The following is a 15,607-nucleotide window of genomic DNA, read 5'->3' as shown; positions in this document are numbered from 1 at the left end:
TATGTCTTATTTTCAGGGTATGGCTTATATTCCTTGAATACTTAAAAATCCTGCTACGGCTTATTTTATGGCCACGTCTTATTTTTTGGAGAAACAGGGTATATGCACAGTAATAATAATAATAATAATAATAATAATAATAATAATAATAATAATTTTTTATTTGTACCCCGCCCATCTGGCTGAGTCTCCCCAGCCACTCTGGGCGGCTGAAGTGAGGGATTAAGGAGCTTTCCCCATTAATACACATTAATATCAGTGTATCTCACACTTTACAGAGTTTCTTAAGATAGAAAAATGTATCTGACTTTGCAGTCTAAAACATGTTATAGCCACCATGCGATGCACAAATACAGGTAAAAAATGTGTCAGCTTCCACATGGATGTTCTAATATTTAAATTGACTAATGGGTATACCAAACAATTTTAGTTGATTGTCATCAGTAACTGCTAGACCACATTAAGGAATACCATTTAAAAATGACTAATACCTAAAAAACAATGTAACTAAAGTGCACCGTCTATATAGTATTGTCTCAATTATCAGCATAATTCGGTCAGATCTCTGATGTTATTTAAAGAATGGAACATGAATATGTTTTCATTCAAGAATGTAGAAATCCACTGGTCTATCTGCATCTACATTTCCAGAAGGTAAAAACCTGAAGTACTAGAAAGAATATCACACAATACACAATGGTGTTAAAATACTTGTACCTCATCTTAAACATATTTACAGTACTTGAAGTCCAATGCATACTTTGTCCCTAGCGCATGTGATTCACATTGCAACCTTAGGATATTTTTTAAAAGACAATTTAACAAGCTTGCTATTCCACTGAGCCTGTGAAATGGATTATAAAATTAATTATAAAAGGGTTTGTATACGAATTACAGGCAAGAACCCACCCTCCCCCAAATTAGTCTCAAGCGTAACTAGGGCAAACCAGAGACTGAAAGCTCAGCTGTCACCAGCAACACCTACAGCAGGTTTGTAGGTAAGCAGATCAAAGGAAAGGACAGGAAGTAGGACTGCAACATCCTTTGAGCTAAACTTCCAATGAAAGCAATACAGAAAAGAAAGAGAGTGTAACCTCAACAGTCCTCAGTACTCTAAACTCAAACAAATTGCAGGAAAGAGAAACACAAACATACTGAAAATGACTTGAATGAGTGATGGGTTGGAAGACTGAACCCACTGCTAGGAAATACAAGTAGGAAGTTCAAGCATTCTCCTAGCCTCTTGATGTTCAATATGTGGGCTGGTCAGAGCCCAGCAAAATGTCAGGACTTCTCATAAGGAATCTTCAGAACAGATGTTATGGGAAGAGACTAGGAACTTCTAACAGAACTAGCCTTTCTGCCTTCCAGAACTACATTTCCCAAGTTTCCTTGAAGAAGCCACAACAGCTGAACTGGATCAAAATCAGATTACAGCTAATTTATGGCATAAACATAGCCTTCATCTCACTGTTCCCCATTTTGAAGTTTTCTTCCTAGGGGAATCCTAGAGTCCGCAAGCTACCGCACATTTCTCCAATGCATGTGCTTATGAATAACATTTTGAAACATGTCAGCTCTGTGCCATACCTAGGGTTAACCAACAATATCTCTTGGTCACCCCAGCTTGATGGAAACACTCAACTAGCAAAAAGGGAATTGTCAATCTGCCAGTCACACTTCCCATTTTTTATTAAGCAATGAAAAGCAGCTGTAGTGACTATCCACTACTGAACAAATTCCTCTTCTTTAGTCTAGGTAAGCATTAAGATTTCAATCAGAAAACTGTATTTACTTATGCAGAAAAGAAGATAGCATGTGTCCCTTCTCTACAACTGTAATGGGCAGCTAAAGTTATAGGCTACTATTTACATTTTTCTCTCAACTAGATTACAGTGTTCGTGAGGAATTAATTTTAAGAATCTGTCACAAGGTGATCAGGATTCTCTATAAGCAGCTAGGTCGTCATTTATTATTATTTTGACAATCATATCAACCAAAGGCAAATAATAATAATAATAATAAACATTAACACAGTATTGAGGAACAATGTTGACCAAAATATGTATTTACATTAATATATACCAAAATACTAATAATATGCAATATACAAATGGTTAGAAAGGAATAAAACAATATGTATACAGTATATTGAAATACAACTGGTTTAAAGCACTGATACATTTAGGTAGTCAGTTTACATTCAACCAAAGGCATCATTTGAAGTTTTCACCAATATGTTACTGGCCCAGTTCATTTCACCTTCACCTTCATTAGAAGGCAGAATTCCTGCATCAGAGATTCATTGCTCAAAATCTGTTACCAGGTCAGTTAACTCCCAGATTTCAACACTTAGGCAAAACATAAGCAGCTGATAGTGTCACACATTCTGTAAAGGAAGAAATTTCCTTAAAACTCAATTGTAGACTTTGCAAATCAGTTTTGCCTCTCTGCATTGGGTGCAAAGATCACTGCTTGATCTTGGGCAGGGGGACGGGAACAAGAACTGGGGTGTGCAACTCTTATTTTCCCATAAGCCGCTGAGTTAAATAAAGACAGCAGTTCTAGGCATACTGAACGCAATAGGACTACTATTGATACAGCAGGCATAGATTGCATCTTGAGATAAATCCTATATAACACCATAAAAATGCTTGAGTGGTTGTATTCAGATCGCTTCTGACACATGCCCATTCCTGTTTGAGAATTTTCTAGTTGTCCTCCTGAGCTCCTCTAGAATTCTATGCACTGCCCACTTCCTTTTCTAGACCCAAAGAAAGCCATTAAGATGACTATAACTGCTGTGTGGAAAAGAAGAGGTGGCAGCTATATGCTTCACAAGCAGTTATGATGGGATCTACACAGCAATGAATATCATTTCCTGGAGGAAAAAGTAAACGACAACATATTCTGAAGTAATTTACAACAGGCTTCCAAATATATTTATTCCTAGCTCACTAATACAATGTATTGAAAAGTATCTAGTTTTCCATTCATTTATAGCTCAAATCCATATAAACTTAATATTTCCACTCATACTCTGGCAGCAAAATAAGCCTTATTTTGCTCAGGCATATCTGTGAGACAGTATCATATTGTGAAGACATAAGAAGAGCCCTTCTAGATCAGACCAATCAAGTCTAACATCCTATTTCCTAAAGTGGCCAACCAGATGTCTTTATGATAATCAAAAGCCCTCTCCTGCTGGTGTTCAACAGCCTCTGATTCTGTTGATGGCATAAAGCCATCATGACCAGCAGCCATTGACAGTCATATCCTACAGGAATTTGTCTATGAAAAAATACTTGCATTTGTACTTGGACCGCCCGCTATTCATCTTCACTGGATGACCCCAGGTTCTAATATTAAGAAAGAGGGAGCAAACATCACTTTCTCCATGCCAGGCATAATTTTATACACTTACCTCCTCCCCAAAAGACACTAGTGGTTTCATAAAACTTGACTATTTGAGTACTCAGGACCATGTAGTATGCTAACTTGTGAGCATGTCATTTGTGTTAAAACTAATGCAACTTATTAATGCAACTTAAGTTTTATCAGCCATCTTGATCACGCAAGCTGGAATACCACATCCACTTGATAAAAAGATTATTAAATATTTTACGTTATTTTTATCTGTATTTTCCATGTACCACAACTTAATCATACACTTTCCAAACTGTGATTTACCGTAAATTACACTAGAATCCAGAGTCCGACAGTAATGACTACCTGACAATTCAATAGAACACAGTCAAATGAACTGATGTATTATACTGGAAGGATCAAGAACACAGAGACTGATCTAAATCCTATAAAAGCCGGAGCATCCCTTAAAGCTCCAGTTTCCCATAGTTTAGCACAAGTGCATGCTTCCAAAGTAGGATTATGAAGGCTTTCAAGACTGCAAAGCTTTCATTTGTGCTACTCTACTGCTCTGAGCCATCATATCACAATAAACAACTTCCTGTCAAGCAAACGGTTTGAGCTTTGTAGAACTCTAAACATGCCTTCATGAGGGTTCAGAGCAGGCCCAGAAGCAAATGGTAAAGTCTACCCTTTCAGAGCACATTGCCCAAGAACATACGCAGGAAGGTCCTGTTCCTCTACTGCTCCCGTCCTTCACCCTTTAGGCACATTTCTCCTAAAAAAGGACACTAAGGTCAGCAAACATAGCTACTATCCCGTGAATGTGAACTGTTATTTTGAAACCTTTAATCAGGAAGTCTGAGCAAACTTCTGTGATGGTTTCATTAAAATAGGGGAAATAACATGGAAAAAAAGCTATAGAGAGCTAGAATTTGAGCTGCTTTAACGGAGCCAATCATTTTATGCTAGACTCCTAAATGATCCATCCTACATATTCCCCATGGTCCTTCAGCCTTCCAAATCCATTTCCCAGCTCAAGCTCAGCCACTTCCTATTCCATCAATCCTTTGCCTTGACTCTTGAGCATCAATCTAAGCCCTCTACAACAGGCCTTTCTTCAACTTCTTCCTCCAACTCAGCATGCAATCTCAAAACTACAGTACCCCCCAACTCCCTGTCACTCAATTCAACCACTGGAGCCCTTACAACCCTTTCCACACCACATCTCCCTCTCCACAGGTCAGGCCATGCACTACCTTAGCCTACCCAGCTCCGGTCCTTTTCGACAGCTAGCAGAAAACGGCCTGCTCCAACTGGATTTGCCCACTTGCTTGCATTCATTCTATGTTACTTTTGCCTCTCCCTCACCCCTCTCTAATTTCTCCCCCTGCTTTACTCTAAATACAAGACTCAACTCCTCAAGGACCATGGCTTGCATCACTTTGTAATGAGCTGAAGTATGCTGATAGCAATACATATACAATAAGTATGCTGTATGTCACCTCAAACATTTTATCAAATGGCAGCTCCTAAATTTTACTTCTGATGCCTACGCTAAGCCAACACTAAGCACCTCTCTCCAGCCCTACCTGCCTCATTGCTCTCATTCTGGCCCATCACTTCCACTTCTGCTCCTCAGTTCCTAATTTTTCCCAGGTCAGCCGGCCTGGATCTATCCAGCCTCACTCTTCTCCAATGGACAGCTGCAAAATAGACTATAAAATCTCTTTGCTCTGGAGTGTACAATTGTCCCATCTCATCTATTACCTAAAAAAAGCCTAATATGACTAAGTGCTGTTAAAAAAAATTAACAAGACAATAACCCACACCAGAAAGCAGTCCCACATTACAAAACGGCCAATGAACCTCCCACAAGGCCTTGATGAAGTGAAATGGAGAGATTGAGCCTACAGGAAGGGACTTGCACTTTATTATTTTTGTATAGGGATCAGCACATATTAGGCCCTTCATAAATGACACTGACAGTGACGCTAACCCTTTAACTGTTCCTGAACTTTGACGGAGCCATCCCAGTTTTTGCAGCTGAACTATATTATTATTATTGTTATTATTAAAGCGGCTTTTTTCCACAGACCGAGCTGTTAGCAATCGATTGACTGCCCTCGCAATTCCTCAGGACAGAGTGAATCAGAGTGAAGAAACACACCTACTCTTGCGTAGCACAGGATCGCGTCGCAAGAAAACCTGGAATCCAACGGTACATGGAGAGGAGGAGGATGGCAATGCTACCGTCGTCAGCGGCTACGACCCCTCCCCATGTCCCCGCCCTACCCCACGACCCCTCTCTGCGCACCCCCTTCCAGCCTCGCCCCACTTTCTGCCCCCTCCGCGGCCACGCCCCAGCCCTCCCCCCCCCGACCTCGCACCTTGTCCATGAGCTTCCAGCACTTCTCGACCATCTTCTTGTCCACGGTGCCGGGCTGGTGGGGGCCGAGGTGGTGGTGGTGCGGCTGGAAGGCGTCCTTCATGAGCCCGATCAGCCCGCCGGGGCCCTTCTTCAGCGGGGCCGACATGGGGGCGGGGGCGACGGCGGCGGAGAAGTGGGGCAACGGCGGCGGAGGCTCCGGCTGAGGGAGGGACGGAGGGAGGCTAAGGCGTGTCCCTTCCGCCAGGCCGCTCCTTCCCCGGCTTCGCCACCGACTGTCGAAGCGGAGGAGAAGGGGAGGCGGCTCCAGGAGCGCCGGGGACGCGCCCGACTGACGAAGAAAAAGGGAAGCGGGCGGGCAGGAAGGCAGGAGGAGGAGGTTGCGCGCGCCGGAGGGGGAGGCGCGCGCGTTAAACCCCCGCCCCCCGTGACAGGATCGCGAGCCTCCCCCGACGGGACGCTCTGATTGGCTGTGGCAGTGGCGAGGGTGGGATGAAAGCCGAGAGTGTATATGTGTGTGTGTGGAGGAGGGGGGAACGCTCCCTGAGTGGAGGCGCGTTCTGATTGGGCCGCTCGTTTTCAACAACCCGCCCCTAGGGTTGGGTCGCGTTTTTGATTGGCCAGAGCAGCCCCTCCCAAACAGCGAAGGGGGATGGGCGAGGGGAGGGTCGGCGGAGGTATCAGTATGTTTCGTGAGCGCGCGGTGAGTTAGGCGCGCGACCGAGCAGGCGGCTTTAAAAGTGGTTGGCTCATTCTCAGCGAGCTCTCTTTCTCTTTTTCTTCTGTACCGTGAGCGCGCACGTTGAGTGAGACGCGCTCACGCGCTCTCGACTGTCAACGCTGGAGGGAAGAGAAAAACCAGCCCACTTAGGAAAAAGAAGTCACGCCCAACTAGCGCCTTATTAGCATAGTCACGCCTTGATTGGCTTTGCTCTCACTAAGGCGTTTAGTTCAGTGTGCCGGCTGCTGCGCATGGTCAAACATGGAGCGGGGCCAAGCATGCGCAATAGTGCGAAAAGGCAAACAGGATGGCCATGATGGATTTGGGCAACGTTGGCAAGTATACTGCCGCAGGCTCCTGGGAATGCTGCGAGCGCCATAAAAAAGTTCCGAGACTCTGGAGAAGCACTCTATGGATGCTATACAGCAGGCACGTCCAACAGGTAGACCCTGATCTACCAGTAGATCACTGGATGTCTGTGGTAGATCACTGGTAGATCACTGGCTCCCCCCAAAGAAGCTCAACAACTTTGGCTCCCCTAAAAAAAAGCTCAAATTTTGCCCTGCACCCCCCAAAATGGGGCTTTCCCCCTCCCTAAGAAAGCTCAACAACTTTGACCTGAACCCCCCAAAAGGGGGTAGATCACTGCCAGTTTTTAACTCTGTAAGTAGATCGCAGTCTCTTGGGAGTTAGCCACCCCTGCTATACAGGCATATGCAAAGTTATGCAAATTTCATAAAGGCAAGGATTGATGACTGGGTTCTTGAAGGAAGCCTAGTTGGCGAACCTGAGCCAGCTGGCAGACTACCTCATGAGGCAGTGAATGCCCAGCATTGGAAGGGAGAGATTTGGACAGGCATGCAAATAAAAGATGCAATGGGTGGTTTGCTGGGACCCCTTTGTTTTCAACTCCTTAAAGATGAATGCAGTTACAACACCATGCATGTGAAATCGATTTCTTTTCAAAGTTGTGAAAACCTAACTAAGAGTATTTGTGCCAAGGAAGGGGGGAGTAGTAAAGGGCCCTGTTCCACAGCAGATAAGGGAACTAAATACACTCCTTTAAATAGGAAAGCAGAAATGGAGAGAAGCCTTTTTCTTTTGAAATAAGTGAGTCATTAACGTTACCAGCAACTAAGGAATCAGTCCAACAGAAGATCCTGTTTAGAGACTGCCCCACAGGAAGAGGGTGAGGAAGAAGACTGTTCTGTGGCAAAGGGGGGAAACTCCCACGACCCATAGCCTTAAATTGCAGAACCCCAGCATAACCTCAGGGGTCAGAGATCAGCCCTAAAATGCAGCACCCAGCTGTTGAAACATCACAAACTCTGGAGTCTTCTCATGAATTGGAGCTGTAGCACCAAGTGGAACAGCCTTGCTGGTGCTGCATCTCTCCTATTTGGATCCTGCAGCTTTGGCAGGGATCAGGCCCTTTCTTCCTGAGCCTTTGTGGTCCATCTGAACTGGAGACCCCACTGGAAGAAAACAACAACAAAACAAATCCCATGTAGCAAGTTCAAAAGGGAGCAGACAGGCACTTCCCTTTTCGCCTGTAGCCGCATAGATGTGCTGTTTTTGCATAACCATCAGTCCACATTGGCTATGTCATGCTTTCTAGCTGTGATCTTAGCTGCTAAGTGTGTGGACCTAGCCTTGTCTGATCTTCAGGAGCTTTGGTGTGGAAGATAGCTGCAGAGTGCAGAGTCCTTCCTGAGCCAAACTAGTGGTTCATCTAACCCAGTATTGTCTGCGCTGACTGGCAGCTGCTCTCAAGCATCACAGGATGGATACAGCCATGGCATTGGCATTGGCAACTGTGTGCAATTGGCTCCAAACCCTACTTGAGCTTCCCTGAACTTTCTAAAGCAGGGGTAGGCAATGCAGGGCACTCCTCATGTATCAGACCGTTAGCCATGAGGGCTGCTGCTAGTGTGAATTGTAGTACAACAATATCCAGAGGGCATATCCCCAAAACAACTAGACAGAAGTATCATAGATACTACCGGTAATAGCAAATTCATTTGCTCAGTGGTAAGCTTTGTACCGGTACACACATTTATTCATTATATCTATGTAGCCAAATCAATAACAACCATGCACAAAAGGAAGAAATTGGCAGTTTCAGGGGAACCTGCAGGTATGCAGAAAAAATGGGGCAAGTAAAAGAGGAAAGAACCCCCTCCCCAAGAAAACCCCAGGCCAATGAAGACTGAATATGATCAGTGGGCATGGGATGCTGGCTGTTGGAGTGGGGAACTGGGAACGGAATAGAGGACCATAGAAGAAGATGTGGCTGGCTGCATTTGCTTGAACAGGAGCAAACTACATTGCAACATTAAGTGTGCTGTTTTATCACGGATGTGTTTGCTTCCATGGGCTCCTTTGGGAGGAAGGGGAAGCTATTAAATATAAATAGCAGCAGCAGCAGCAGCAGCAACAACAACAACAACAACAACAACAACAACAACAACAACAACAACAACAACATTTAGTTGCAGGGGCCACTTGGGTGACATACCGTATAATAATAAAATGTAGAATTGCAATATGAGGGGATACAACATTTCTCAAAGTAACATAAAAAGCAAAATCATAAGAAACCCACAACTCTCCCCAAATGATCCCTGCCCCAAAGATCCTCCAATTTAAACTTCAGCAGTGGAAGAGAACAAGAGGGGAAGTCAGCAATGCACATGTGGAAATCTTGTTGTATGTACTCAGCCTTCAGTTGTAGATGAGGACCTGGGTGTCAAAGCTGAGCCAAATGTTTTATGGGAAAAAATAGGTTTGGTCTAAGAAGCTCTGTGCATAAGAGAATTCGGGGCCTGTTTGATTCTTATCCACTCCCCACCCCTTTCTGTTTCTGCAAAAGAAGTTTTGAAAATGGGCCTGAAAATCCTCCAACCTCTCTTATTTCAGGCCAATTGGATGCAACTTCGCAGACCTCCTTTGCTGGAGCACCGGTCTGTCTGCCAAGCTTCCTTTGGTCACCATGGCAGCGAAGAAGGATGGTTGCCTAGCGACACAAGGAGCCCCAACCTCTGCCAGCTGGGATAGGCTTGCCGAAAAACCAGCGCCTCTTCCCCCTCCTTGTGCATTGGCTGCTTGGAATGACACTCCTGCAAAGAGTGTTTAGTTAACTGCCCACAGATTAACTTGTGAGAACCTGGGAAGGCAGAAGAAGCATTTTGCTCCCAGGTATGTTTGCCTCCACCTTTCTCTTCCACCATACGAACAGTTGTTCACTTGTCCACCTAAACAGCAGAGACCACCCTCACTCCACTGCTGAGCGATGTATGCCTCATGTATAAGGATGGCCCTACGGAATCTCCCCTTCAGGACCAGTTTTAAGATCCAGCTCTTTTTTGAACGTCAGGAGTTGGAATGCACCAAAAACATTACAACGTTCATTCATCTGCTCCCTTTTGCAGGCTGTGGAGAACGCGCAAGGATGGCCCCCACCAAAAAGGGGAAGGGGAAAAAAGCAGCAAAGCAAAAGAAAGACACTGGGCCAGGTAAGGCTTTGTGCAGCATCCAGGAGATTCCAGCAGCCCCACGCCTTGCAAATTCCTGTTTCCATGTGCCTTGCGTCTCTTGGGATTTGAGACTGCTTTTACATACGCCATTGTTTCAACTGTTTTTGTACCTATGCAACCGCTTCTTGTGTTTATCTGAGCAATTGCTTGATGTTTTATATATGCGGTGCTTTTATCTGTTTGTCATTGTTTTGTGAAAGCACTTCAAGTATAGGAAACAATTCATAAATTAAATAAATAATAACAATGGCGCATCGATCAGTATCAGTGGCGATTAGTACCCAGCCGAAGTCTTTCAATTTCTCTCTTTCCTTCTCCCTGCAGATGAGGAAAAGTACAGAAAAGCAGTGCTGGAGGTTGATACCCTAAAGCAGCACCTTGGTGAGGAGATTTTGTTGATACTGCAGAAAGGCCCTAAGAGGGTACACAGCAGAGGTGGCATTTTTGGAAGGGTCAGGTAGAAGGACTGCCAAGCTTTCTAAGCTAATCTTATAGGAACCCAGGAAGCTGCCTTATACCACTTCGGAAAGGTTGATCCAACTTACTGACTACATGCTAGGACCTGGGTTCAAACTCTCACTCAACCTTGAAGCTCACTGAGTGACGTTGGAAGCCAGTCACTGCCTCTCAGCCTAGCCTACCTCAAAGGGTTGCTGTGAAGATTAAACAAGGATGGGGAGAACCCAGTGTACACCAGGGTTACAGTTAAGAACCATTGTGTCCATCTGAGCACTTGGAATAGTTTTCATTACCAGAACTGAGCTCACCATCCATTCACAGAAAAAGATGAATGCCACCCTAGGCTCTCTTTGTCTGATCAGCCTAATTTAGCAAAATGTGGGTTTTTTTCGGGGGGTTCAATATTGTTGCTCTGTTTATATTATTTTATTATTACCTTTATATCCCACTTTTTCCTCCAAAGAGCTCAAGGTGGCATACAATGGTTCTTCCACTCTTCATTTCATCCTCACAACAACCCTGTGAGGTAGGTTAGGCTGAGAGAGTGTGCCTGGTCCAAGGTCACCTCGTGCACGTCATGGCCAAGTAAGATTTGAACTCAGGCCTCCCACTCCCTAGTCTAGCGCACTAACCACTACACATACTAAACCACTGGGAGTCAGAAACTCTTGCCTACATCCTGAAAATTACCCAGATATATCTATCAGTGGATCTCAACATCTGCCCACTCCTGACCTAGACCAAGGGGTCAGCTTTCTATATTTACATAGACCTGGGGTTCCCTAGTTGTGAGAGTTGCTTCCCCCCCCCCCATTCTATCGCATGAAGAGCTCTGTGTAACGCAAAAGCTTGCATGCTCAAATACTGAGATCATCAGCAGGAGTGTTACTGGCTGTGCCTCAAGTCCAAGAGGCTTACTTGTCCACAGCAAGAAATGGAGCCTTTAGTGTCACCAGCCAAGTATTTTGGAATAATCAGCCAACAGGCACTTTCAACAGGCACCCTCCTTTTAAAAACATTTCTATCTTTCCATGCCTATGTAGGCAACTAAGGATGCATCTTTCCACAATAGTTAACTGAGGTTTGGTTTTCATTCATTCTGATTTTTTATTTTTCAAAAGATGGTTTTTTATTGCTTCGTTTCATGTACTATTGTAAACCACTCTAAATTTACCATGAAATAACAGTATATAAATAATCATATAGATAAATAAAGCAAGCCAGGAAAGGTACACCTTTTAGTTGTTTTGCCTTCTCCGATAAGGAGATAATCATTTGTACAAAGGATCTGGGGAGCCAAATGAGAAAATAGGCATTAAGCCTTGATTGGATGCATTTGCATGTTTGCTGTGTTTTTCCTTCTGACCTGCAGTTCTCCGGAGGGATATGGCCAGGCAGGCGATGGCTGACAGTGAAGGACTCAAGCAGAGGCTGCTAGATCTGGAGAAAGAACTGGAGGAGGCTCGAGGGGACAAAAAGGATATTTATGAAGGTGGGGGGCTCTTCCAGATGACCTCTTCATTGAGCATTGTTGTACATGCCCCAATCTCTGAGCAACAAGACACTCCAGGGATGCTTTCACCTTTCCAGAGTTTGGCTGCCTTGGAATGAAGGCCAATGGAAACATTGGTATCTTTGGGATATATTGCTTTATTTACACATATGTGCAACTTGATCTTTCCTCCCCTTCAGGTTTTCTGGGAGATTCCCTAAGCCATAACTTTAGGTCTGGCACACAGCAAGACAAGTCTTTATGTCTCTAGTTTCCAACATCAGCCAAGATATATGCATACACAGTACCCCTTGGGCTATTGTTCTCCCTCCTAGGACGAAATGGCAGTACTTAACTGGCCAGCCAAGGCCATTACCTTAACAAAGGAACCGGTTGGGTTGGTTCAGCTGGTTTCCTCTTATGGATTCTCACAGATACAGGATCACAGGTCTGGAAGGGACCCACAGGCACCATCCAGACTGACCCCCTAAACCTATAACAGTACTCACCCTGATTTTTTTGCAGGGAGATTAGGTGACGTGTCAAAGCAAGCATTACCCCACACTTCCCAGCGCGTCTTCCTATCACTTTCCTTATCACAAAACTCTGGTCTTTGGGGGAAGCGGGTTTCTTGTGCAAGACTTTCCAATCAACCTGAATTGTGCAACTTGCAATACCCTGCTATGTGACTGAATTCCACCCCCAAATAGTAACTTTCTGAAAGTGCAATGTGTCTATAGTTGAGTGCTGTGCCCAGACCCTGCAATGAAGAGAAGAGCTTCAACAGAAGATTCGAAGCAGCATTCAAGGGTCAATTTCGACCCTTAAGGGGCTCAGTAGTTTTTTTAATTGCCTTACTTTGATTTTCCTCTTTGGGCGTCAAACCCTTTACTCAGCGGTTCCCTTTTCGCTTGACTGGTGCAGTCGTGAGATTTTCTGCAAATCAACAGTATTGCCTTTCCAAGGGGGTCTCTGGCATCTACCTGCCACTTTACCCAACCTCCCAATGCTACATTCACATGGCCTTGGGGTGTGGGGGATGCTTCCTATTAGTAGGGAGAGGATCGTTCATTTTCTGTACCCCAATTATCGGCACACATCCCTGCCCCGCTTAACTCCTTGCTCCATGACTTGTTTTGTTCTCCATTGCACCTTCACGATGCACAGTGGTACTTGGTACTTGAACGGCTTGGCTTCCGAACAAATCGGCTCCCGAACACCGCAAACCCGGAAGTGATTGTTCCGGTTTGCGAACGTTTTTCGGAAGCCAAACATCCAACGCGGCTTACGCGGCTTCTGCTTGAGTGCAGGAAGCTCCTGCAGCCAATCGGAAGCTGCATCTTGGTTTTCGAACGGTTTTGGGAATCGAATGGACTCCCATAATGGATTAAGTTAGAGAACATCGCTTGCTCTGTCCACTTCATTCATCGGATGCGGGCAGAAGTTCATGACGCAGTAAGCTAGTTGGTCTTCGCAAGACGCTTCCTCAGGAAAATGCAATCACAGGATGTTGGCTTTGAAAAGTTCAGATGAAGGCAGTGTTTCCCTCCGCAGCTAACACTGTCATTCGGCACACAGACCCTTTGTGACTCTTATCTGCTCCCCTCCCGCACCCTGCCCGGCAAAACTTCTCTTGTAAGCACACAGAGGCAAGGTTGTTTTTTCCTGTTTACCTTCTGTTACACCAGATAGACTTGATGCTACAAATCAGGTATGGAGAACCTGCCCCCCCCCACAAGAGGTTTCCTATCATCACCCATCTTCCTTAACCATTAGCCATGTTGACTGGGGCTGATGCGAGTGGGAATCCAACAATGTCTGGAGGTTCCTCCATCCCGGCTATAAATCTTAGGCCTGTTAATGAAGGGCAAGGGTGTTGGACGGGGCGGTCATTTTCTTCTCCTATCTTGTGTTCCAGAGATGATCCGCAAGTACCAGCAGCTTCAGCACCAGACTAATACCCGGATCCATCGTTTAGAAGCGGAGACGCAGAACTTGCAGGCACAACTTGGTATTTCGCACACACACACACACACACACACACACACACACACCCTCGGCCTTGGAGATGATCACACATGGATACGTATGGTTGTAGCAACTGTTCTTTGCCCATGTTCATCTTTCAGTTAAGGACTTGGGGGAAAACAAGTTAAAAAGTGATACTCTTCTTTTGCAAACACACACACACACTTTTTGCACCTGGAATCTGTGTGTGGGGTAGGGAGGTGGAGTGAGGATGAATCTTAACCCTCCGAACCTTGAGATGGAAATCAGTTTTCCTAATTCTGTTACAAGCCCTACTAAGCTTGCGTTAAGGGAATAGATTCTGGCACATTTTGCTACAGGTGAAGTTGGAGTGTAAAGCCACTTAAAAGCAGTAGAAAATAGATGTTATCAAGCCCCATCACATGCCACCCCACGAACTTCTTAGTTCTCTGTTCTGAGATGTTTGTTGCCTGCCACCTTAGGAACGTAAGAAATGGCCTTATAACAAGTCAGAGCACTGATCCATCGAGCTCAGCATTGATTCACTGATTGGCAGCAGCTCTCCAGAGCTTCAGGCAGGGCTCTCTCCTAGCTCAACCTGGAGATGCTGGCAATTGACTTTGAGGGCTTTTGTGTGCGAAGTTGGAGCTCCACCACTTAGCTAGAGGCCTTGGAAGGTCCTCTCTGTGCTTTTCCTTCCCACACATATTTGTCTCCTCTTTTTCCTTGCCCAACACTTTCTGCCCTGCAGCTGCCTGCCAAGGTGATCTGCTACAAAGCCAGCTGGACCAGGCAAGGATGCTGGAAGAGAAGGACAAGGCCGTAGCCGAGATGCAGCGCAAGGTTGACGAGATGGAGACAGAATATGAAAAAATCCTGCATGTGAGTTTGGGTGGGTGGCGGGTCACAGATTGCAAAGAAGAGATAGTGGATTCAGCATGTGGGCCATTATCTAAAGCTTGGGGAGAGGGAGTGTCTTATTCCCACAGGTGTGAGTCTCTAGGTGCCATGCACCCCTTCTGTGGCTCATGGCCTGCTTTCAAACACAGAGACTGTAGGGTAGTGCCTCTTTGATCTGTTACCAGCTATTGAAATAGAGTCACCTTTTAGAAATAAAATGTTAAAAAATAATAATGGTTTGCTCTGAAACATGCCCGATGAAGTGTTCTGTGCAACTCAGAAGCTTGCTTCCAGCATTCTGAGTGTTGTTGTGTCCAAACATGAAGTTCTTGGGTACATATTCTTATGTTCTCGCTGTTCTGCAGCAGCAGCTGTTCAGTCGTGTGCAGCTATAGAACTAGAAGGATGCCACACTTTTGGTCTCCATCCCTTGGTGCCACACGCACCCCTCATCCTGCCTCTAACTTCTCCTTTCTGCAGGGTAGCCTGGACTGCGTCCTCTCCAAATTGCAAAGTGCCAAGCTCACTTGGGAGAAGGAGGCTACTGTCATCCACATGGACTATAAGCACCAGCTGAAGGACTTTGGTCTTAATCCATTGTACATCTGAAGGAAGAGGTCATCAGAGCGTATGCCTCCCACCTCCTACCTAATCCTCAACTCAGTTTGATATTGTGAATTAAGCTGCTATCAGCCCCCAAACATGTGGAGGAAAAATAAAGAGTGTGTCTGAGCGCCTGCAGAGTGCCTTTCTGT

General features: G+C 45.2%; 2 protein-coding genes across 5 annotated transcripts in view; one reads left to right on the top strand and one right to left on the bottom strand.

Annotated features, from left to right (window-relative positions):
* Positions 1-6,098, bottom strand: part of CBL (Cbl proto-oncogene) — a 50,250-nt gene extending 44,152 nt beyond the window's left edge. Inside the window, exons 1-2 of one of the 3 annotated variants that reach the window (XM_035138772.3) lie at positions 5,757-6,028; positions 3,310-3,359 (exon numbers count right to left, since the gene is read on the bottom strand). Coding sequence is in view for 2 of the 3 variants with exons in the window: in XM_035138771.3 (XP_034994662.1) it covers positions 5,757-5,903 (147 nt within the window). In the remaining variant the exon portion in view is untranslated. Of the gene's footprint in view, positions 1-3,309; positions 3,360-3,424; positions 3,470-5,756 lie in introns of those variants that run through there. The other 2 variants (XM_035138771.3, XM_088657990.1) reach the window with 2 other exon arrangements.
* Positions 6,099-6,768: 670 nt separating this feature from the next.
* On the top strand, positions 6,769-15,589 carry DRC12 (dynein regulatory complex subunit 12 homolog). Of its 2 annotated transcripts, XM_035140165.3 has the most exons (8): positions 6,769-6,918; positions 9,396-9,674; positions 9,908-9,991; positions 10,337-10,393; positions 11,844-11,963; positions 13,882-13,974; positions 14,704-14,834; positions 15,333-15,589. In XM_035140165.3, exons 3-8 carry the CDS (start codon positions 9,928-9,930, stop codon positions 15,459-15,461), a joined length of 594 nt encoding a protein of 197 aa, XP_034996056.3. In that variant the 5' UTR covers positions 6,769-6,918; positions 9,396-9,674; positions 9,908-9,927; the 3' UTR covers positions 15,462-15,589. The 2 variants fall into 2 exon arrangements, with proteins under 2 accessions (XP_034996056.3, XP_088514115.1); XM_088657989.1 differs by lacking the exons at positions 6,769-6,918; positions 9,396-9,674 and having other exon boundaries at positions 9,754-9,991.
* The last annotated feature ends 18 nt before the right edge of the window (positions 15,590-15,607 follow it).

The sequence above is a fragment of the Zootoca vivipara genome, chromosome 14, assembly GCF_965207765.1.
Source record: "Zootoca vivipara chromosome 14, rZooViv2.hap1.1, whole genome shotgun sequence".
NCBI classification, from domain to species: domain Eukaryota; kingdom Metazoa; phylum Chordata; class Lepidosauria; order Squamata; family Lacertidae; genus Zootoca; species Zootoca vivipara.
The sequence above is the reverse complement of the archived record's forward strand: the minus strand, read 5'-3'. Positions and strand labels throughout refer to the sequence as shown.